Source organism: Bemisia tabaci, chromosome 2, assembly GCF_918797505.1.
Source record: "Bemisia tabaci chromosome 2, PGI_BMITA_v3".
Lineage (NCBI taxonomy): Eukaryota > Metazoa > Arthropoda > Insecta > Hemiptera > Aleyrodidae > Bemisia > Bemisia tabaci.
This window is the reverse complement of record NC_092794.1, coordinates 41,702,231-41,726,273: the sequence shown is the minus strand read 5'-3', so window position 1 is coordinate 41,726,273 and position 24,043 is coordinate 41,702,231. Positions and strand designations below refer to the sequence as shown.

The 24,043-nt window shown below is 39.8% G+C and overlaps 1 protein-coding gene across 1 annotated transcript; it reads right to left on the bottom strand.

Annotated features, from left to right (window-relative positions):
• Positions 1 to 1,075: 1,075 nt before the first annotated feature.
• LOC140224096 (solute carrier family 22 member 2-like) lies at positions 1,076 to 21,024 on the bottom strand. Its single transcript, XM_072297329.1, has 5 exons — positions 20,474 to 21,024; positions 4,978 to 5,135; positions 3,428 to 3,679; positions 2,627 to 2,733; positions 1,076 to 1,265 (listed from the first exon to the last, which is right to left on the bottom strand). Exons 3-5 carry the CDS (start codon positions 3,557 to 3,559, stop codon positions 1,091 to 1,093), a joined length of 414 nt encoding a protein of 137 aa, XP_072153430.1. The 5' UTR covers positions 3,560 to 3,679; positions 4,978 to 5,135; positions 20,474 to 21,024; the 3' UTR covers positions 1,076 to 1,090.
• Between the last annotated feature and the right edge of the window lie 3,019 nt (positions 21,025 to 24,043).

The window sequence follows — 24,043 nt, the reverse complement described above, 5'->3', positions numbered from 1 at the left end:
ACAGAGTGAGCAAACATTTCAAAGTCATGAGTTGAACAACGCTGACTCCACGAGATTAAATATCAGAGCCTAACACAAAGCGGAGCGGTGGCGCACTGACACGGTGCCTGCAAACCTAACAGGGATACTTCACGCACTGCGCAATGCGTGAAGTATCCCTGTTAGGTTTGTAGGCGCCAATGCGCGTTTCGCGCTGGCTGCCCGCCCGCCGCGCTGCGCCGCAGCGTACCAAAATGAGAAAAAAATCTGTAATAGATTTCGACGAAAAAAACGAGACCATAATTCGATTTGTGATATTGTAGATCATCTTCTCACGTGTTTCTGGTTTTAAGAGATATTCCTTCGTCCTCCAAGAATGGTTTTCGGAATAACATTCTAAAATTTCGACATACGAAAAATTCTCGGACAGAACAATCAATATAAGCGAAAATTTTAAATCGAAGTAGGGGTTTTCGTTTCTTTACCTTTGATATGAAATATGTGTGTTTGCAAATGCGCTCGCCCACAAATTTCTTTTTTAGCTTTGTGTTCATTTTGCTCAATGCTTGGCAATACTGTCCTAACTTTGATGTCTTCCAAAAACTACGCGTCGATGCTCTCTGGTGCTTAAATTTTAAGGTCAGAGGTTAGCATGGACCTAAAAAATTGGCCACACTTACCCTTCGTTGCTTCTTTCTTAACTCATAGATGCCTAAGCTGGGTCAAACTGACCCAAGGCTTGCTAGAAAAAGCGCCCCGCGAGTTGAATGAGACTGGTATAATATGTATACGAGCTTTAGATATAAGTCTACAAATACATCATAAAAAAAAGATCAGGCATCGGAATGAAAAAAAGGAAAAATCGAGTATCAACGCATCTGAAAATAAGAGAGACCGACTCGTTTCTTAAAACTTTTCTCCCGTATCTGAGTGACACATTGTTGGCACTTTAAAGCGAAGCATTTCCAGTTCAAGCCTCGCGCCAAAGCGCCTTCAATTTGGCAGACGCAACATGGACATCCATCAGGTACGAATAGTTGTATCTCTGCGCCGTCATCAACGCGCGTCCTTTCCCCTGCTCTATTTCCGTGTTGTGTTGGTTCCGTGTGACTTATTTGTAGCAGTGCTTACCAATTATAAATACTGCCCCGAAGACGCCTGTTGAAGCCACAGCGTCTAGGAATTCAAAGACTAGAAACATTATGTAGTTCGTTGAAAAAGCGCGCATAATTCCAAACATGGCCGATAAAAGAGTTCCCGTCACCATAAGGAATCTCCTACCGTACCTGTGACATAAAAGCAAGATTAGAAAACCATTATCGTACCGAAAAAAAAAAAAAAAAAAAAAAAAAAAAAAAAAAAAAACGCCAAAAACCACAGAAAAGTATAGACTTGCACTAATTGATTTTAACTATCCGACGTCTTACGATAAAATGTGACAATCCGACAATAGGTATGTGATTTCTTCAGGATTAAAATTTAGTAAAGTAAAAGTATTGTTGGTGGTTGGTTCCACCATAACTCCGGTTCATCCTGTATGCTATCGACTTGAACACGATGCATGGGATCTTGGATCCCATGCAGGAAGTCCAGTTCGTATGGATCTCTGAAGTTTTCGGATCGTGCGTCAATAAACTCGAGGTACAGCTGCCCAAAGTTCATGTTTCGGTCATACATCTGTAGTACCTCGGCACTCGGTACCTGTTGAATCTCTTATGGCGTCAAACGGAGTACCAAATTCCTTCTGATTTCCATTGGCTGAAATAGGGGGGTCGGAGGGGACCTGCTTACCCCCCCCCCCCATCTACTTGGCCCTCTAAAAAATGGGAGGAATTTTGCTAAGTAAGTGCATGACACATCTCGTCACCTTCTAGGCAAAGTATCACAAGCGCCATGCGACGTTAAAAAATTTCCGCCGCCATTTTATTTTTTTACTGAGAAATTGTTGGTTGAATCTGTTCGAAAATTTCACTAAATTTTATCGGCAGCACAAAGAAAATTCGGTGTAATTTTCGGACAGCTTCGTTGAACAATTTCTCTGTAAAAAAATATAATGGCGGCGGAAATTTTTAAACGTCGCATGGCGCTTGTGATACTTTGCCGGGAAGGTGATGATCTATCATCATGGAAATTTGAATTGGATCAATTTTTCGCCGTGGACAGCTCAAAATCGCCGCAGACTATTCAATTTTACAAAATTTTGCGGGGAATTTTCGAACTCTTTTCTGGAGCTATGGGGAAGACCGGCAGACGTAGATAGCAAGTGGATAAATTGGACGTATTTCTGCTTAATAGAGCTAAGCGGCATGGGGGAAGAGGGGAGGGGGTGGGCGGTTGGTGCCACGAGCTCATTCCGTCCCAAGCTCACAATGCTTTTCTATGGCGCTCATTGTTAGTTCCGTTTGACGGAGCTCGTTATCCGGGATTCTGAAATCCTCAAAAGGAACTGAAATTGGCGCTTAGTTCTGTTTAGCAAAAATACGTCCGATTGGTGACTTCGAGAGCTACAAATTCGTTCAACGGAAAATTATGTTAGGCTCGTAAATTGCCGAAAAACAGAATCGATAGGGCGCATCATTATTTGCTAATGTGCGGATGATAGGTGAGGTTTAGAGACGTTGCGACAATTTAAATTGAGTTGACTTACGCGTCCGATATCATTCCGCCTATTGGGAGACCGACAAACTGCCCAATGTTGTTCACTGTTCCTACGAGTGTCAGTTTCCATCTGTTGTTGTCGCACATCAGATCAAACTGAAAAAAGCAGCACATAGATGTTAGCATCAGTGACATAGCGGTCGGTGTCATACGTTTCATGTCAGCTCAACGCAATAATGTTGAGGAAGGGATAATTTTTTAATATTTTTTTTCTTTTTTTTCTACACTATACCTCGGATTATCCGAACTAATGTGGCGGTCGGCCGGTTCGGATAACGAAAATTTCGGATAATCCGGAGGCCATTAATATTCATTGATTTTATGCAACATATTTAATGGACGAAAGTGGCGAAAGTGATCTTCCATAATCTCTCTCTATCTGTAGGGTGCCTTTCTACCCCCACGAAAAGTTTCTAGTTCCACCCATGGTGTTCGGTAGAACATCTTCATTGGGAGAGTATAGACGATGGACATCGACGGTGTAAGTCGGCAAATCACATAACTCGGTTTGCGACACGCAGACTTCCCGTCATACTCTATTTTTAAAACGGAAAACTACTCAACGGCAATTCTTTAAAACTGCCGTGATTTTCCTTCTCTGTGCGAAGAAAATTCTGCATAAACTTCAAGGAATGATGTCAATTTGTTCTTCTTTCAAAAAATAACATAGAGGCGGCTATTTTCAGACACCGCAAAGGAGATATGTGATTGCGGATTTTCGCCGTCGACATGCGCGGAAGTCTTCACGCATACAGATATTTAAGGCTGGAGGGATCGTGGAGACGCTAACCTCTTTTAATATGGTGTTCTCTGTGTCTTTGAAGACCCAGTGGGAGCAGCGCTCAGTCTCGTTGGTTCTGAATCGAGCCGATGGGCAAGCGTCGATGACGTTGAGATCGTCCTGGAAGTCGGGCGCAGTCATGAATCGGTCGCATTTGGACGGCACCTCCTCCGCCTCCGATTTGAACGGTACCGCGAATCGTAGCCACTGGGTAGAAATTCCAGCCTCCCTTCAACATTGTCGCAGTCCGGAATCCGGCACCTGAATTCCGACAAAACGTCGTACATTTAGTTATAGACCGATTTACAGGCTCAAATGGTTCACTTGTAAAAAAACACATGATACACGGTAAAATGGTTGAAAAAATAATCGAGCCACAAGCCAAAAATAAATTAAACAAATAATATTTCAAACTACATAGAGATGAGAAATAATAAAAAACTAACGGGAAATAAAACAAACGTTTCGACCGCCAACAAACTGCGGTCTTCTTCAGTCCAACAAGTGGAAACATTTTACCAAAAAAATTAGGAAAAATTTATAAAAAAGCTACAAAACTATTAGCAAATTAAAGGGATAATACAAATCTGTTGCAACTACATCTTGGAATAAAATCAAAATAAGGAAAAATTCAAGAGGAAAGAAGAGTGATAGCAGCGATAAGCTATGTAGTTTGAAATATTATTTGTTTAATTTATTTTTGGCCTGTAGCTCGATTATTTTTTCAATCATTTTACCATGTGCTTTGAAGCTTAGCCAGCAAATTTGGCATTAAAATGTAAAACACATAATTTTTCTCTGATTCGCGCCCTTCGCACCATGGTGGTAAAATGCGTCTAAGTGTATCTATTTCTTAGCATTTGCATAAAAAAAAAAAACATCCGATTACCAAAAATCATTTTTTTTAGTGTAACGTACTGTTAACCGGGGTATAATTGTTATTGAAAAATTGACAGAGATACACCTCCCGCAGGAATGAGAGATTTGTGAATTAGTTTACCATCCTTCATAAAATTGTTTGCAGCATGTGCGCCTTGACGCAAAGAGCGGCGCGTTAAGTAAAAGCCTTCCATGTCCCGGGTATGCAACACGGATGGTCACTGAGAAAGGAGTCCTCTGCCTGGATATAAGTTGTAACCATTAACGCTATGTAGCGTTCATTGGTCGCGCCAGTTCCCGTTTCAGCGCATTACTGATAATGCGCACGTTACTAGGATTAGCAGAAATAAGAAAAATTAAATGGATTGCATTTTGCAAAAAGGAACTACTAGCATTGCAATGTTGCTAAGATTGGGCAACTTCTTTTGTCTCGGAGGAAAATCCGATTATCCATAAATGGTTTCTATTTTACTCGCTAAAAACTGTAAATTTAAGACAAAAATACCATCTAAATTTCATAGTTTTTCACGATTTCCGCAATTTCATTGCAAAAGATGAAGTTGCACAATCTTAGCATCATTGCAATGCTAGTGGTTCCTTTTTGCAAAATGCAATCCAAATAAGATAGTTTCATACTCGCCAGTAATCTTCAAAAACGAATATTAAGGGTATTAACGCACCTGTAGTCGAGATCTCCGGCGGTAAAAACGTAGCTCATCGAGGAGGTGGCCGAAAAGCAGATAGCGAGTCCGAGTAAGATGTTGTTGATGAATTGGTATTTGCCATATTGGCCCAAATCATGCCAAATGCTGTCCAAATCCATTCCTTATTTTTCGGCCTGTGACACATAACGAATAGATATCATTGCAAAAATATAATTGCATGGATGGCGCATGGTAGTTTCGCTGATTACAAATTTTCGGAGCGGTGCTTCTGAAACCCACATCCTTAGGCAGGTCAGATTAAAGCAGTAATAAGCTCCAAAGTTGGGGCAGAGCCGTAATTTACCAAGCTCAGCCCCGCGCAGACTGTATTTCTTGGCACTCCTCAATACGCTCCCTGGTAAAAATTGGCGATAGGAGCTGCGTTTCAAAATACCATAGGAATTCTTATAGCCGGCTAAAGAAGGCAATAGAAAATCATATAGCTGGCTGTAGAAAGCGGAGCAAATCATATAGCCGGGCTATACGAAGCGATAAAAAAAGTATGCAGCTGGGCTATAGTTCCTATCGCTGGGCTTTACACTTTATCGCCATCGGCTATAAAAGGCTATAAGAAATTGTGTAGAAATTCGTGTGCTTTGTAAATCATTGAGTTTGATACGGAGCCAACATAATATTCACAAAACACACATTATATTTTCCTTTAATACATATTTTTTTTCATCAATTAAAATGAGAATAATCCATACAGGATGTGCAAACATTTCAAAATCATGATTTGAAAAAACGCTGACTCCGCAAGATTATATTGGAGCATAACACAGAGCGGAGCGGCGTGCTGCCAGCGATAAGCGCGCACCAGCGCCTACAAACCTAACTGGGATACTTCACGCATTGCGCAATGCGTGACGTATCCCTGTTAGGTTTGTAGGCGCTAAGGCGCTTTTCGCGCTGGCTGCCCGCCCGCCGCGCCGCAGCGTGCCACGGCGCTTGAAGCAACTATTTCACACCAGAGGTATTGCACAGTATCAAACGAAATTGAAGGCGCTCCAACATATTAGGAATGGCAGGCATCCTTCAAAAGTACGGAGCTTTCCGCGCAAAATAAATCAAGATACTACGGCCCAAAAATAGAGCGGTAGTCCAAAAACTCACTAAGTCCTAGCATCCGTAATTAGTAACATGTAGCATACACTTTATCGCCTGGCTGTTGCTAAATCGCCATCGGCTATAAAAGGCTATAAGAAACTGTGCAACCGGCTACAGAAGCTATTGAAAATGTTACAGCCGGCTTTAGGTCTATGGTATTTTGGAACACAGATTCTACTGCCAATTTTTACCAGGGTCCCCCATAAAGTCTCAATTAAGTAATTAAATCTTAATAAAAAACTTTAAAATTCTGACGGGCCTTTGGGTGGCCCCCAGGGAAAGCGTTTTTGGAAAAATAGTTATACCACAAAAATTCCTTCTTTTGACCCAAAGAATCGACTCCTTCATATATTCGTACTTAATCCTGGGACACCCTGTATGCGATGAGCCGCGTTGTCACATCATTGCACATCCTGCACCTGTTTTGCTCACGGTTGAGGCGAGGCATTTTCGATGCGGTGCATTGATGACCCAGTGTGCAAATCTAATGTCCATCGGCGGAACATGTGGATTCGACTGAATGACTGACCTTGACATTGGCCTTCACTAAGGGCCGTGGTACAGTTTCTCCGCGACGCGACGCGACGCGCCGCGCGCCTATCGCTTGCTAATCGCGCCGAAGCTATGTAACGCCCCCTTTGGCTTTGGTTCTTGCATGGGTCATGACGACAACATATGACTAATTACATGTGCAGCCACCGTGCAAAATACAAAAAAAAAAAAAAAAAAAAAAAAAAAAATTAGCACAGTACTTTTTAGTTTTTCCGCGTGCAGCATTCCTTTCCATGAATAATTACATATGTAGAAATATAAGCATTGCTGATTTAAATACCTACAATTTTTTTTTAAAAAATATGGTGTAAAAAGGACGGGAAACGGAAAAAAGACTGTCAATAAAAATGTTTGGTTGAGATCCTCCCAGGGAGCGACGAAGGGGATGTCCAGTAAAAGGATGTCAAAGAGGAGGTTTTTCAAGTCATCGGGTGTGCCAACTTCCTTAGGGGCTATTCAAGTATTACGTGACGCTTTTCCCTCGATTTTTTACCCCTCCCCTCTTGTAACGGACCCGTAATGCAGCCCTACACTTCCCTTTTGAATTACGTAACTCAAGCCTAATCCCCCCCCCCCCCTACATTCAAAAAATGAAGAAAACGCTGAGAAAATAGCTGAAAAAAAATTCGGGTGTTTCGTTGGAGATACTTCGCTTAAACACGACGGGAAGAGATCAACAAAGGTGCGAAAAGATTCATTTGGGAAGGGCGGGAGATCCATTATTTGGTATCGCCGCAATCGACAATTTTCTAGTATACAGGGTATCCCAGAGCATGCGTGCTAGGATTTGATTTTAGGACTAAATTGCCCAGTTAAATTTCGCAATAGCTGATGTGGCCTGGTTCCTTTCTGCTAAACGCGGTCCGAGTAATAAATATTTATTAATTTTTATTAATTTTTCTTCGCTACAATTAGTTCAACAGTTTTTGGAGGTCTAATAGGGTTAAATAACGGTATCATCCAAAAAATGATAGGATATAGTTCTATAATTAACATCTGCTGATTTATCTTTAGACTAAGGATTAGATTAAATCTGTTTTTATTTTTATTTTATAAGCTATATGTGTATACTCTGGTGATTAGTTAATATAATCTGAACATGGTATTTTTTATATCAACCAATTTATGTTTAATTTAGGATGATAATGCTCAGTATGTGAGTATTTATCGTTACTGGTGCGTTCTTAATAATATTTTCGTATGCGAAACAGACGAGCCCCATGGTCATCACGTTTCAAAACGTGTTGCAATTTTGCCTTGTGTCAGGCCGTCTCAACTTCCTTGTACATACGACATCGTCAGTTTTCGGTTCCGAAAGCCTTTCTGATTGTGCCTCGCCGGAGGTGAAGCGAGGGTGAACAATATTCTTGGCAGACATTGTTTTCGTTCAGGTTACGCCACATCGACCGGCGCGTGCTATGCTAGGTTCATTAGCATTGCTGCAATGTCGTTGCACCGCGTCACTCTATCAATTTTTAGTAATCCACGGATAGTTGAAAGTGGCCGGACACTTGACTAAGAGGGTCATGAATTCTAGATTCCTAAATAATTCAAGTTTTTTCATCTAGGGCGATTCGATGGACGCAATATTTTGTGTCAAAACGACGTGCGATATATCCCATAGATTCGTTCCATTTTTTCAGCTACTAGTCATTTCTCTCGAATTTTGAGATAGCAATTCTGTCGTCAGGAGACTAAATAATTCACTTACCAATTTTGACAAACAAATTCAACGTAATACAGGCGTATCATTCCTCTAAAAAAACCACGCCTTTATTATGTTGAATTTGTCTGTCAAAATTGGACGTACTTCTATCAAACGGAACTAAGCGCCAATTTGAGTTCCTTTTGAGGAATTTAGAATCCCGGATAGCGCGTTCTGTCAAACGGACCTAAGCACCATGGAAAAGCATTGCAAGTATAGGACGGAATAATTCCGCCGCCAATCCAAGCCCCCCTCTACCTTCTTCACCCTATGGCTCTTAGGTCCGTTTGATAGAAATACGTCCAATTGGTAAGTGAATTTGTTAGTCTCTTGACAACAGAATTGCGATCTCAAAATTCGAAAAAATTGACAAGTGGCTGAGAAAACGGAACTGTTCGATGCGTTACGTCGCATGCACAAAATGTAGCGTCCATCGAATCACTTTAAAAACTAAACAAAAATGAATGAATAACATCATGTTTTGAGGGAGTGTTTTACTTCTGGACCTCTAACCTTATAATTAAGAATTTCTGGCTACGCCTTCGATGTAGACCACAGACTACTTCTCTGTACTTATGTTACTTAACAGCCGCATTTTTTTCAAAACCCTTCCTTGATAGAAATTTATGAAATCTACGGGAAACCGGGCAATTTGACGGGCACAATAAACGAGAAATTTTCTGACTGCTATCCATTATTTCAGTTAAGCAGAAATCACCAACAATAAGTAGGTAATCGACTAGACTTGCAACCACTTCCACATTTCGCACTCTGACCGGATTTTCCGCAAGCGCTGAAATAACGTCGAAGTTCAAGATAACCCCCCCTCAAGGAAATCCGTATTTACGTTCCTAGACTCAACAGAGTCTTGATAACAGAATGAGAGTAAGTTTCCGGATTTTCCGACTTCCGGAAAACTACTCGCGGGCAGAATGTTGACCTCCGGACAACAGCGCGACACCCTAGTTGAGTGGGTGTGAAGTGTGAAGCCAGTGAAACTCCTGAACCACGTAGGTATCTCCGTTTGCGACGTTGCAGACTTCCTGTCATACTTCGTTTTTTGCATGGGAGACTACTCAACGGCTACTTTCAAAATCAGTCATAATTTTTCCTCTCTGAGCAAAGGAAATTCTATGAAAATTTCAAGAAATGATATTAATTTTTTCTTCTGTAAAAGAAGTAAAATAGGTAGGAGTGAGGCGAGGTTTTAAAAACACCGCAAACGAAATACGTGGTTTGGGACTTTCACCGTCGATTTGATGTGGAACCGACCTTAAACATTGACTTCAGTAAATGGAGGCACTGAGACTAAAATTTTTGCTGAAAATTCAGTCTCTAAGCACATGGTTGATTGACTAGTCAAATTCTACAAGTAATTTAGATAGACTGAGAAAGACTTGAGACTTCCTGATTAATTTTACGAAAAAATTTAAAAGCAATCGCGTTAAAGTTTTAATTTTGTAAAATCAATATAAAATGTAGGCAACGGCTCCTGTAATAATACTGCATTTCGAAGGTGCAACCACGAATCGCAAAACAACGTACCTCGTTGGCGGTGTTTTAAAATCTCTGATTCTTTTTTAAGGGCGAACAAATCAAAATCGTTTTTTGAAGTTTCCAGAGAATTCTCGCCTCACGGAGAAAAAAAATCAGGGAAGTTTATAATAAACTGACTTTGCGTCATTTTCTATTTAAATAATAAAGTATGACGAAAAGTCAGCAACGTCGCAAACCGAAATACGTGGCTCGGAAATTCGTTGTCGATCCCCGTGCTTATGTTAATAAGTACCTAACGGAAAGGTGTTGGAAAGAAAAATGCAGCATTTGATAAGAGACAGCGCCTTCACCCTCCTCCTCCTCTAGGCACACATTGTAAATAGACATAGCAAAGGTGATGAAATAAAAGTGAACGCCGCATTTCTTAGCAAAAGCTTTTATCTCATATTTAATGAGACGTATAAAAAATTAAATCGAGATAAAGACTGAAAAGAGGAGTCCGCTGATGCAACGATTAAGTATTTTTTCGCGACTCCCGAGATCCCGTCAAACTCCCACTCTTAATATAAAGATAAAAATATTAATAAGACGTAATGAGCATTTCCTGCAACAAATCGGAACTTCCGGCATGAAAACTATGCAACTATTATCTACCGCAGTAGCTGGAAGAGTTGAGAACATACTTTTTACTGACGTAAAAAGTGAATGGAATTGTAGTGTGGTTTCGTCTCGCAAATATTTTCGAAGTTTGTAATGCGAACCAAACTCACGAAAAGTTCACGGTTATGCGTTGCAAATGAGATCGGTTCAAGGAGTCACTATCACCAAATAAACAAATCTTCGTGAAATAGATCGTAGACATCACGATAATTTCAATGAATTAGTGGGTACAGTCCAACTTTAACATGTGTATCTTTACTCACTACAGCTGCGTCACCGGCAAAATAATGATATGCGCTTTTATTGTCAATGGGTGGAGTATGGACAGTGAAACTGCGAAAATGCGTATCTCGTTTTCGGTGTTTCAAAATCTCCGCTCCTGTTTTATTTGTTAAAAGAATACCAAGCCAACATCATGGTTTTCAATTTTCACAGAATATTCTTCACGCGGAGAAGAAAAATCACCGAAGTTTTCAAGAAATGACGTAAAGTAGTTCGAGTGAAGCTCTTATTGGTAGATTGAGGGGGAAGCTCGTGCTGCCTACACCAAAAATTTTAGGCGAACTGCCAATGAGCTGAAATCACCTCGTCACGTTCAGTGAAATGATATTTTTTGTGCTTTTTGAATAGGCAAGACATTGACGGTGATACCGCTATTCGACCATGTGGGAGCTCGTGTTGCCTACGCTAAAAGTTGAAGGCGGACTAACATGGCATTGAAGTAACCTCAACTCGTTCGGTAAAAAGCTATTTGTGATACCACTATTCAACCGCGGGAAAGCTCGTGTTGCCTACACCGAAAATTGTAGGCGAACTGCAAATGCGTTAGTTCACCTCTCCACGCTCGATAAAAGGAAATGTTTTGAGTGTTCCGGAAACGCGTGACAATTGAGGTGACCACATGGGCGCTAACGTTGCCTACACATACATTTTGCAGATTACCATTGACTGTACTCAATATACATTTTTTTACCTGTTTTTTTCACTGCATTTCTATCCGACTGTTTTTTTCTTCAACACACGGATTTTTTTAAGTCAATAGGCTTCAAATATTCATTTCTTTAGTCATTATTAAATTTAATTCATTACCCCTGCTAATTTATGGAGGTTACACAAACGTCCATTTTGAATTCGATGGTCCCTAGTTTCGAGTGAAAAAGGGAGAGGGGGCGAGGAAAATGTTGCGTGATTCCAGACCATGCAGCGTTATGGCTGCATTGCAAGGGGTAAGTGGAAGTCTACAATTGGGACAAATCGCGTTACGTATAATTTATGGACAGCCCCAGCCCCTGTCTTTAAATTTTCTTAAAAATGGGATTTTCATCTGCTGTGTTCTTCATTAGCACGGCAGAACAGCGGACCTCGCCTGGCTGATTCCGGACTCCAGCAAGTCGGCGCCGCGCCGCACAGTGGATCGAGTCAATCAGAGAGGCCGGACATGAAATTTTTGACTAAAACTGCAAATTTTGGTGTTTATCTCGTCAAATTTTACATTTCAAGGGGTGTTTCAAGTAGAAAATTTCACGAGAAAACCAATGGAACCACTTTTAGAACCTCAAAATTTTGTATAAACGGAGTTATAAGCGTTTAAAGTTTCCAAATTTTGTCCGACCTCTCCTATTGACTCGATCCACTGTGCGCCGTAACATTATGCTGTTCCGCGGTTTCTCAGACCTGGAAAATTTTCAACGCGGATTGGAACCCTGCCCAAACGCCCGCATTCATAAGAAGCAAAATAGCAATTATTAAGTTGCCCTGTGATAAAGTAACTGATTTTATTACTTTGTGCTTTGTCAGCAATGCCGATCCTTCACATTTTCTATGAATCAACCAGGTTCATCAGTGAAGATGGCTTAACTTTGAGCCTTGCCAAGTTTCATACCTAATGCTCATCTTCGGATAGAGGTTTCCGGATCCTTGTAAAAGTACTTGATAGAAAAAATCTCGCGGGAAACTCAGCCCTTTAAATATCTACTGACCAATGTCAAGTCGTTCTTGGCTCTGAAAGCCGGAATTTATTTTTATTAAATTTATACCACACCAAAAACGTATCATGAATTTTTTGGTTCCTTCGGATTTAGGAACATCATTTGGAGAGGCTTTTAAGAGTCTCTGCACTGGTAAAAATTTTGGTGTGAAATTCTGTGTCGCAGTCCATACAGAGCTCAAAACCCCGAGTGATATGAATTCGGAGCAGAGGATATTCTCCAAACGGAGTGATTTTCACTATTACCGAGCCGAATTTACTCTTTTTACGGAGTTTCATGCACTTTATGATGCTAATTTCACTTCGCATTCATATCACTCAAGGTTTTTGGGGCGCTTTGGGCCCTCAAAAGCCATCTAGAAGCAAAAAAACAAGACTGGGTTAAAGTTTGGGACTTGAAGGATAGCAGATTTATCTAGCTAGAGATTCTTGGCTCCGCGTTGCCCAAGACGTTTTGAAAATCAGTTCTGTGGATCTCTCAAAATGACTCGATCAATAAGAAATGAAACTTTGAGGGGCTAATTGGAACTTACCAATTGCTTAGTGAAATATTGAGAATGAAGAAAAACAGATCCAGATGCACTCGTCGGCTAGGAGGTATCCTTTCGAGGAGGGAAAAAAAAAAAAAAAAAAAAAAAAAAAAAAAAAAAAAAAAAAACCCACTAGATGCGGACGATGAGACACCGACGTCCAAAGGATGGATAGTGTTCTTGGTGGTGAGGACAGTCGTGAAAGGCGTTTACACTGTTGATTGACCGGTGCTGGGTCACTTCTTCAACTTTGTGTGTTTTCACATTCATTATTTTATTTTATTTTTTTAAAGGAAGCCGGACGAATGATTTGGAGAGCAATGAAGAGTCAAAGTGATTACTGATAATCATGATACGCTTCAGCCGTTAAAACAGCGAGGATGCCCACGATGAGCTTCAACGTAAAATTTCACTATAAAAATGTCATGAAAATGATTTTTCTTTCGGAGAATAAGAATATGTTGAACAATAGGGAAAGAGCTATGAAAAAAAACAAAAAACATGGAAACTTACTTATACTCTCCCCGTTTCTTTTTCTACCGGAACACGAATTGAATATGGGAAACGTGATTTTACTGGTGAAAAAATATTAAAACATTTTCCCTGAAATATTTGTGATGTTTTCTTAAATTTTACGATGCAGTTATTTAACAAAAACTTTGTGAGGTGGAAGTTTAGGTGTGAATGATTAAGATCTCCTTTTGGCACACACCTTCGCGCAAAATTTGACACTGCTCTCTTTCTACCCCATTCTTGTTTCAATCTTTAATTCACGTTAGGACGAATTCACTATTTTTAAAATTGCACCACTCGTATCACAAATAACACGACACTAATTTCCCAATCGATGTCTTCTAGAAGCGGTCATTTTCATTAAAAAAATCACAACACAGGATGCATGCACTTTTCACCGCGGATTTGAAAGCATCCCGCCAAACAGGCGCTAGAAGATGAGCGAAACTCAGCACGCGGAAATCAAGCACTGATCGAAAGCGAAAACTCTTCTTGATAGCGGCCGGATCGCGCGTTGCTAAGCTATCACACAATCAGCCACAAGGCATGGAGGAGATTCTAAGCCGCCAAGGCAATAGACACGGCTATCATTCTGCCAATAATGGGACGTTAGTACTTAGCTTGCAACATTTCGATGGCGAAAGTCAAAATGTACGTTTTTAACCAGAATCAGCCTAACTGTACTTCACGTCGCCTAGCTTTCTCTCAAGTTCCACGTTTTAACTGAGAGACCAACAACACGACACCTTAAAACTTTCTGTACATGCACTCTGGCTTTTGAAAAATGCATTCACAAAATTTCAAGTCAAAATTTTGATTATTTGTAAGTTGAAAAAATACAATTTGTAAGGAAATTCTCCAACGTCTGATGTAGTTACGCTCATTCCAGTTGAATCTGTCTAACTTTAGTACCTCGATTTACAACGTTGTAGATTTCTTTTCACATTTAACCTTTATTTAAAGGATACAAGTACCCAAGTAGCACAGTGCAATATGAAAAATGAAGGAAAAATTGCGATTTAATCAAATTTAAAAAAATAAATTTTTTATCATGTAATTGCGGTTTTTTTTTACGTCATGTGGTCCACGATTACCGATTTTAAATAATCTACAAAATGAGTTCCATGTGTCAGAAAGAAAGGCAATTTGCGATGCAATGGAAAATTTCAATTTTATCGCGATAAATTTCAATGAAAATTGTTCCTTCAAATGGTAAATAGGCAACATACACAGCACTCCGGTGAGTTAGCAATGTGATGTAGTTGCAATTTATTGCAATCTATGCTGCTCAATTAATGCATGGTTCCTGAAATTTTCGCCGAATTCTGTGCAGAATATCGGAATGGTTGAAGTTGGAAAATGCCGATCTCTATCGTAAAACTTAAAAATCTCTGATTTATGTTCCATTGTTTTAAAGGAAAAAAGGTAAGTTTAGAAACAATCAATTTTATCGTAAATGCACCAAATCGCAACAAGTTTGGACCGAGGAAAAAAATGTTAGATGTTGTACACTGCAGTAAGACTCAATGTTAGGGACAAAGTTTATCAACTACCTACTTCCACGTTAAAAATACGTGTACTGTTTCTCGAGTTTAAATATTTGAGAAGGGATAATTCACGACTAGCTGAATTTGGGGGGCTTGACGGACAAGTTGGATCAGTGCAGTTTTTACAATTTCGAGAAATAAATGTTTTAAAGTTCCAAAGTTACACGAGACCTTATGGCGGGAAAAAGGTTCAAACTCACTTATTGATGCTGAAATATTGAATTTTAATCATGAATTTTTCGCAGAAAATGGTTTAAGACAAGTTCTAATTGAAATAATGAATGTATCATTTCCCCCAAATTTAACTTATGCACCTCATTGTTCGTTATGAGCCCTTCAGTTCAAGACTGAACTACTGGCTCGGCTCCCTTCCCCAAAAAGCGACCTGGGGTAGTTGTTAAACACGTTCCAAATGGTGCACGGTGCGTCTTTAAACTCCTTTTTCTCATTTCCATTCTTATACTCTTTCTCTATTCTTCCTCTCTTTTTTGAGCACGTAGGGGACCATGTCTAGCTTTTTGCTTGTTAATCAATTAATTTTTGAGTAACCTGACTTCGATATGCGATCGTCCCAGAAATAGAAATAATGAGGGATAAATTTTGATGCAAAAAAGCTACTCCTCCGAAATTTGAGGTTTTGTGGGCATTAGCGGTCTTTCGCGGGCGATGCCAAATTTTTCACGAGTGGGCACTTAGACTTGTCCCTCTCATAGGTATGCCACTTGGACGACATGCGACACCGTGGGATGCGAAGATCCCTGTGGCCCGAGGCGCGCTGCATGTCCTTCAAGATGTAAATCTTCACTAATGACGTTGTTCCTTTTTCGATCCCCTGCCCCAGCTCTAATCGTCGCACCTCTGACGTAAGGGCGTATCTAAATTCCTACATGAGCCCCGGAAATCATAGAGTTACATTGAGAACAGGGCATACGAGAAAATCGAGATACGCTCTTTTGTCAGAGGAGCGACGTAATGCTCCGAGTTCAGGCTGCTGGTTGCCGAATTGGAAATTTTTAGCTCGCCAGAAACCTCATCCAGTGCCAGCTTTGTGATTTTTTTTTTTTTTTTTACGTAGGGCGCGATTATTGAACCGCCACGTTAAAGAGGCCTGGGTGACACCCTCAATCTAAGGGAGAACCCTCAAAAAATTATAGTAATTTGCAGCCTTTCGTAAAGACATTTTTTTTTCATCATATTTAGTTTTTTCCGTCCTTTCGTGTAATGAAAATTGAGTGAATAATCAAAGGTAAAAAAATTCGCACCACCTCTCATGGTCTCAGGACAGCATTGATTCTTTTTATACATTTTTTTAAATTTTAATATTTGAAGTGCATCAACTTAACAAGGTTTTAACTTAAAGTTATATGCATTGTATTTGCTACCTAATAAATACGATTGAACCAAGTAGTTCATTGGAACGACCCAAGACAAAAAGTAGGACATATATATAAAAACCACGGACTGCGATAACTTTAAAAATTTACGCAAAGAGAAGGCTTTCAAAATTGCGATTTTGATGATAAACGGACGACTCCTACCAGTGGGTTCAATCAAAGCTCATGGAGCAGTAGCATTGGGTGATTTCCAAATAGATGCGTGCTATGCGGCATGATTGTTGCCTATCCGATGAAATTGAAGGCGAACTTCAAATGGACGATGTAAACCTCTGTCAGTTACAGCATCGTTTATCCATCTTAGCGTAAAAAGCGATAAAAATGTGACGTTCGAGTAGACATTCAATTTGGGCTCACAGGTAAAGATTTGTTGACTTCGCGCTGATATTGAAGCCCACTTTCAATTGGACGAAATCCACTAACAGAATTGAACATCAGTGCAGTGGGATAACTGTGCGATTACGAATGGCTTACTACTTTTTTATTTGTGATAAATAGCTCAAGAAGGAATTTCATTTTTTGTTCATTAAAACATTAAAATTGGAACTCAGGACTCCCCTAATACTATTTCATATCAAAAATTAAAAATGAACGGCAATTAAATGCCAGCTGCCAAGCGCGAGATAAAATCAAATCCAGCACCTCCTCTCATCTAATCACTTATCAAAGCTAGTTAGTTTCGAAAAAATATTAAGACAGTATGGCAACACTGCAACGTGGCATTTCTCTTGTCGGCGACTCTGGGTCAACGTCATAGTGGGACCAGTGACGAGAGTAACGAGCCATACGACTGTGAATGTTGGACAAACTCAACGCTGCAGATTAATCTGGTACCCGAGCCGGGTCCCAATTCTGATTTTCAACCAGCTCAAAAGACCAAACGACGCTACAGATCAGTCAGATCACCCCATGTCTGAGGTGGATCCACGATAATTGTGTGTGCGATTCGATACTCGATCCAGTAATCGATACAGAGACATACGGACACGGGCGGAACGGGGAGGGGTAAGCCCCCCCCCCCCCACCTCACCGTCAGAGGCGTGAATGATTGATTATCGATATATTCCTATTTGAAGCTATAGCACAGAATCGATTAAGGTGTTCATTGCGAAAACCCTAAGTATCGATCATTGTATCCACATGTTTAAACGGTAGATCAATCGATTTATCGAAAAGTATGCCACCCCACTGGAGTAAACCTATTGATTTTTTATCGAAATACTGTGGGGTAGGGAAGAACCCCGTGGGCCGTGCTAGGGAAGAACGCCGTATGAGCATTCGAGAGTTGCCAAATTTTCCTTGATAACACATGTATTTTTTACGACATTCGTGCACATTTTTCTTTGAAATTTTCTAATATTTTAGATTAAACTGCGTACAAAATTGACTGAAAATTTTGGAAAAAGATAATTACAATTTTTCCAGTAAATTCGGTTTTTATGGAAGGAAACTTGGCAACGTCTGAAGGCTCATACGGCGTTGTTCCTTAGCACGGCGGTACGGAACGATGTTACCTAACTGACAATTTTGACGGAAATGAGTTAGCGATTTTGATGCATTCTCCACTATAAAACACACGAGCTGATGTTTTTAGTTTTTTCCAATTTTGCATTAAAGCGCAGTAATGACGCTGTAATGTATTAAAAAAATTTAAACCCAAACTCAACATTACAAAAATGGCAAAATTGTATCTCCTTCCGACAAAATCGCCAGTTTGCAGGTATGCGGTATTGTTTCTCAGGCATCGAATACGAAATAATATTGCGACAGCGCAGTTACTGAACGCTATCAATCCAAATGTGCTCCTCGAAACACTTTCCGATCATCATGAATGAAGTTTTCAGGTAATATCATCATTATCACACCTCATCAGTCGCTTTAGAGTTCAGACGACAAACCGCGCGTATTACCATTACCCAGTTGCGTGCTAAAACTGAGCACTACAGAAATAAAAGCGCCTTCAATTTCAACAATATGCAACAGGGATAACCGTAGAGAAGTATGAGTAATACTAATAATTAACATCAAAATAGTGGCCACTGCGCTGGATCCTTTGAATCGCATTTAGCAGAAGGAAACTCTGCGATAACAGTGTTGTAAAAATCGTGCATCTTCATCTTTATTTCTAAAAGTAAACCGAGCGTAGGAAATACTTTTAGTTTCTCTATCAAAAAAGGGTTATTTTTAAATGCAAACGATCGCGCAAATTTTATTTCTGCAAGTACATATGTTTCGCATTTTTTAAATTAAACAAAAGAAACACAATTTTGATGACACTGTATAATCGTATCGGTTCCTTGCTGCTAAGTGTGACCCATTCAGCGCCCACCCCCCTCCCTCCAAAGAATATGTAAACATTTCAAACCTTTGATAAAAATTCAAAGTTCAAGTGTGAAAACGGAGAAGTTGAGAAAAAGGCCGTTATAAGGTTCGCTGGTACTGTGCGTTGCAGGCTTGGTAAAAAAATTGTTTTTAACGCTGAGGCACAATATCATTACTGATGAAAATAGCTTAAAATTTTGCCTCAATGTTTTTCAGAACATAAGAAAATGTTTAGCATCAAAAACTAAAAGCCTGTTTTGTTTTACCATATTATACGGTTTTTCCACTGCACTGCAAGAACAATTGGGTCGAATCTATACCATAAACGCTTTAAGTCACTTCAAGTTCGAACCGAGAAAAACAGGTTTGGAATTTTATCCTTTCACGAAAATAATTTTGGGGGCAAAATTTTGACGACAATTTTCACGTTAATAATATTTTTTCCTTGACTTTTTCTTTTCAAAATGGATACGTTTCCGTTAAACTCGGTCGAATTTGAGTTTCCTCTTTAAGACTCATTTGGCCTGACTCCATATCGTACACAGTAACACATTGTGAAAATACCATACCCAAGTACCACAGGTTGTAATAAAGTGCAATAATTACATAGTAAAACGATTGCTGTTCCATTGGAGTGCTGTGTATGCTATTTTGCCTATTCACTAATTGAAGGAGCTCCTCTTATTGAAAATTGCAATGAAAGTCAAATAAGTTGCAATTTATTTGGCATAGCAAATTGCCTACACATCAGATTCATATTGTGGATTTTTCAAAACCGATGCATTTGCTAGCCAAATAATGTAAAAAATTGCGATTTTATTGTCGTGAATTGCAATATCATTCAATATTTTCATTGCATTGTGCTAGAGTTGTGATAAATTGCCGGAAGATGAGATCGCGATAAGATGGAGGATACTTAATCGCTCATATCGATCGTCAAAGTGCGAAACCACGTACCTTAATTGCGATTTTTTAAAATTTTCCGTTCCTATCTTAGTTTTTCGAAAAGAGACGAGTCAACTTTATGACTTGCAATAAATTTAAACAGAAAATATCCAGGTAATCGAAAATGAAAATTAACGAAGTTTTCAAGAAATTACATTGGATTTTTTTCCAAAGAAAAAATACAGTATGACAGTAAGTCTGCATCGTCGCAAACGAAAGTACGTGGTTTCGCACTTTGGCCATCGATGTGTTGATAATCCCAGCGATTTTAACGCCGATAAAATCAGTCAGGATGTCTACTAAAACAGGCTGACCGGAAATCAGTACTTACAGTACTTTTTCAGTACATTCCGAAGAAATTCAGTATCTTCTCAAAAGAAAAATTCAGTACTTTTTCAGTACCTACCATTGATAAAATCCGGCAAATTTCAAAACTTTGAAATTCCCGCTCAAATTGCGACAAAAATTACCAAAGAATGAAAAAATTCCGGACCTTCTTGCGGAATTCCGCACTTTTTCAGTACGTCCGGACCGCCCTTAAAAAATCAGTACTACTTCCGTACTTTCCGGAAATTCCGGACTTGCAGTCCTCTGTCCATACTTAATTTCAATATAATATCGCGATTTTCCCGTTTAAAAATGCCACTTTGAATATTGGGTATTCGGAGTCAAACTTTGGCCATCATCGATATAAAAATCATGCAATGACTCACCTTGCCAGTTAAGCCGAGAAGATGTTGTTAACGACGAGATGCGAGGGGTTGGTGATGTGGTGGTGAGGCTCCTACTGTGATTTACCTCTCTTGCAGCGGGATCTGCTGCTCTTGATGCACTTGATGCGGATTACATTGGTGACGAAGAGGTACGAACAGTTCTTGTACGAGATGTAGAGGTTGGGGTAGGTCAAGCTGGAGCAAGCCGTGCTTTTGTCAAAAGAATCCCGTCTACGACGCGTGTTTGCGCCGGAAAAGCGACTCACGTTAAGTTTTTAATTTTTCTTACGTTTTTCAATAACGCTACTACCTATGCTGAAACCATAAATACCTGGGAGAACTTAGTTCACGCATTATCACAGAGCCACTGATTTTAAAATAGTACCTTTTATCTCGTGAATAGCCTCGCCGTTTTTAAAATGAAGCTTAAGTTCCGGGAGAGGTAAAAAACAAGCTTAGCACTGAAATAACACAAGGAAAAAACGAATATAGAAGCATCTCTGCGTGCAATAAGAGTTTTATACATCCAGCAGCCAGCCTTATCGACAACATCTTTTTCAGCCATAGGTACTCATTTCCAAACAGGCCGTAAAATTTAATGTGAAATGGCGATTGCAGACGAGGTTTAAAGACAAGTGTATTATTCCACTGCCAACAATTTGATAAAACTTTTATGGGGGCAAAGGCTCGTCTTTTGAAAAATTACTGCAAAACGCGCAACACTTTGTCATGTAAACAACCACAAACAGACTTGATAAGAATTGAGTTATGGTTAGGACAATCAAGATGATTATAATTGAATTATTATTGGCTCATGCAAAAATGTCCAAATTCAATTTTTCCCCCTCGATCAATTACTGCAAATGACACTTTTTCTCATTGCGGCGTCATGCATTTATCAGTTCTAGAACCGAGCAAATGTTCGTCTCTTCGAGTCGTAGATAAATGTTTATTTTTTGAGGCTTCTGTTACAACTGGTGAGGCAACCATGTCCCAACAGGAGGTTCAAACATGGAGTTTTCGGTGGAATGTCGCCATGATTGCGAACGATGGGTTTTCTTGAGCGTCATAGCTCCATAAGTGGAAAGCAAAAACCTGCAAGCTGGAAAAACTATGGAAGAACACTATTGACTTGACTTATGCTAAGACTGGAATCGTTACAAATGGTACAGAGTCCCTTCGGAGGCACAAGAGGTTGGCGGTGCAAGGTGGAAATGTAAAACCTAAGTGTCGTCTCCTGGAGCTCGGAAATGCTTCGCTCATACGCAAAAGCCTTATATCACCCCGTCCTCCTAATTGCCGTAGAGATAAAAAATCATATATAGAAAGACGCGGTCGACTGATCACACCAACGAGTGGATGAAGATTGCTCGTGGCTCATTTAGGATTCATAGAGTGAGAGCAAAGACATGGGATTAAAAAAGATGGAAACAGCTCTATGAAAAATAGCGTTATGAATACGCAACAGGATCCTTCGAATTTTCAGGCTCTTGCATTAGGTAAACCGAGAATGTGTTCTGCAGGTATAGAAGGTTTTCGCATGAGTCGATTTAAATATCCTCTCGATGGAAGAGGGGTTGTTAATTCAAAATGACCTACGACTGGCTCCGAGCGTATATTAGCGCCTACAAGACTGTAGGAATACTTCACGCATTGCGTGTTCACTACAGTGCGCGCTTCGACCATTGAAAATTCGTAATATCTCGGTGCCGGACTTACGTTTATGTACCATTTGTATGCTCATGTTAAAAATATAAAAATGAGTATGAGTAGGAACCATCTAACGAACAAAAGCGGGTCCAAAATATATTATCCTTGAAGTGAACGGGTCCATAGAGTTGAAAAAACGCCAAAAGAGACTGACTGATAATCAGTGTTACTATCCGCTTATTTTTGCGCTTTTTGTTTTTGATTTACTAAAGATTCTGAATTTTGATTGCGTCCTTTCTAAAGATTAAATAAGAAAATAAAAAAGAAGGGCATAAGAAATATATAGACATGAATAAATGAACAGACAGTTTCAACACAGAAGTGTTGAAGAGCGCGTTGATAACGAGGTCCATAACGTCGCAATCGGAGTAATGGATTTTTCGGCTCTGACTATGGAACTGCAATTTTTTAAATCATTTTACTCGACCAACCTATCTTTCAAAACATCAGAGAGGAAACATTTCATCCGTTCAGAACCTCCGTTTAACCATTTAACGCGCATGCATGCTTTCAATTTGAAGCTTGTCGGAATGAATCGGATCACATTTTACAATAAGGAACTACAATTTTCGGCTCATTCATTAAAACACCTACCTACATATGGGAAGGAATGGCATATACGTCCTTTTCCAAGAGAGCCTGAAATTTCTTTTTGCAAAATCGCTGTCTTTCGGACGAAGGAACGTAACTTCATTCCAAGGTTGTCAAATTGACTGAAACAATTGTTTTACTTCACAAAAATGTGCCAGTGCAATTTTATGCCAAAGTCCAATTTTTGCATGGAATCCGAGGAATAATAAGTGAAATTTTCAGTCAGAAATATTCTCCTTGTTAAAATGCAATTTTTGAGGAGAAATTTAGCAACATTGAAGTGTAGTTACGTTCTTTCGTGCGAGAAACGACGAAAATGCGGTGCAATTATTCCGGCCTAACGCCTTAGAAACGACTATAATTCAAGTCAAATAGGTGCAGCCTTTTCAAAAGACCACACGATGTTCATTTAGTCGTGATGAAATCATTGGTGTCAAATTCGGTGCCCCCTCTCTTGATGTATCACCTCGGAACCCACAACGTAGAATCCGCACCGCCACTCTACTCTCCAAAGCGGTGGCGTGGCGCGAATTGCGATGTATCGATTGTTATGCCATTTAAACCTATGGTAAATAATCGATTATTAAGGTGTTCGCCGCGAACATCCTGTCTATCGATCCTTTCCATGGGTTTAAATGGCATAACAATCGATACATCGCAATTCACGACACGCCACTGCTCCAAAGGAAAAACACCGGAACTCCATTCTAAACGTTCCCCGACAAAACGTTTTACCACGAGAAAACTAACGCGTATACGTATACTTCCTTTATTTTTTTGGAGTGATTGTGACTTACCATTGGAAATTCATATCGGAAAAATGATGCATGATAGTGAGCAGGTTTTTGTGTGATAGAGCAGTATGTGTGGAAGATAAATGCAAAATCCGAAGCGGAGTTACGGCGCTTTTGCGCGGACGGTAGCGTTGGCAGGAAAAGGTGCTATATTGCCGTGCGAAGGAATAACGCCGTATGAGCATTCGAGATATGCCAAACTTCCTTCGATAAAATGTTTATGTTTAAGGCAAGTTATGACTCTTCTTTCTTAAAATTATCAAGAATTTCAGGTGCAATTGCGAACAAAATTATGTTAAAAATTAGAAGAAAAATTATCTTAAATTTACCGGGAAATTCGAGTTTTAGCAAAGGAAATTTGACAACGCCTGAAGGTTTATACGGAGTTTTTTCCTTAGCTCGGCGCTATGAAGTCTTGATTGGACGGAAACCTTGACTGCCTCGCGCTCTTGACAATCAGTCTGACTCTTGATCA

Bases quoted from the DNA above. Each gene is read 5' to 3' on its own strand.
- LOC140224096 (XM_072297329.1), bottom strand. From the start codon at position 3,559: ATGACTGCGCCCGACTTCCAGGACGATCTCAACGTCATCGACGCTTGC. The intron at 2,734-3,427 runs GTTAGCGTCTCC...TGCTTTTTTCAG, and splicing joins AGAACACCATATTAAAAGAG to TTTGATCTGATGTGCGACAA. The intron at 1,266-2,626 runs GTAAGTCAACTC...TTTATGTCACAG, and splicing joins GGCGGAATGATATCGGACGC to GTACGGTAGGAGATTCCTTA.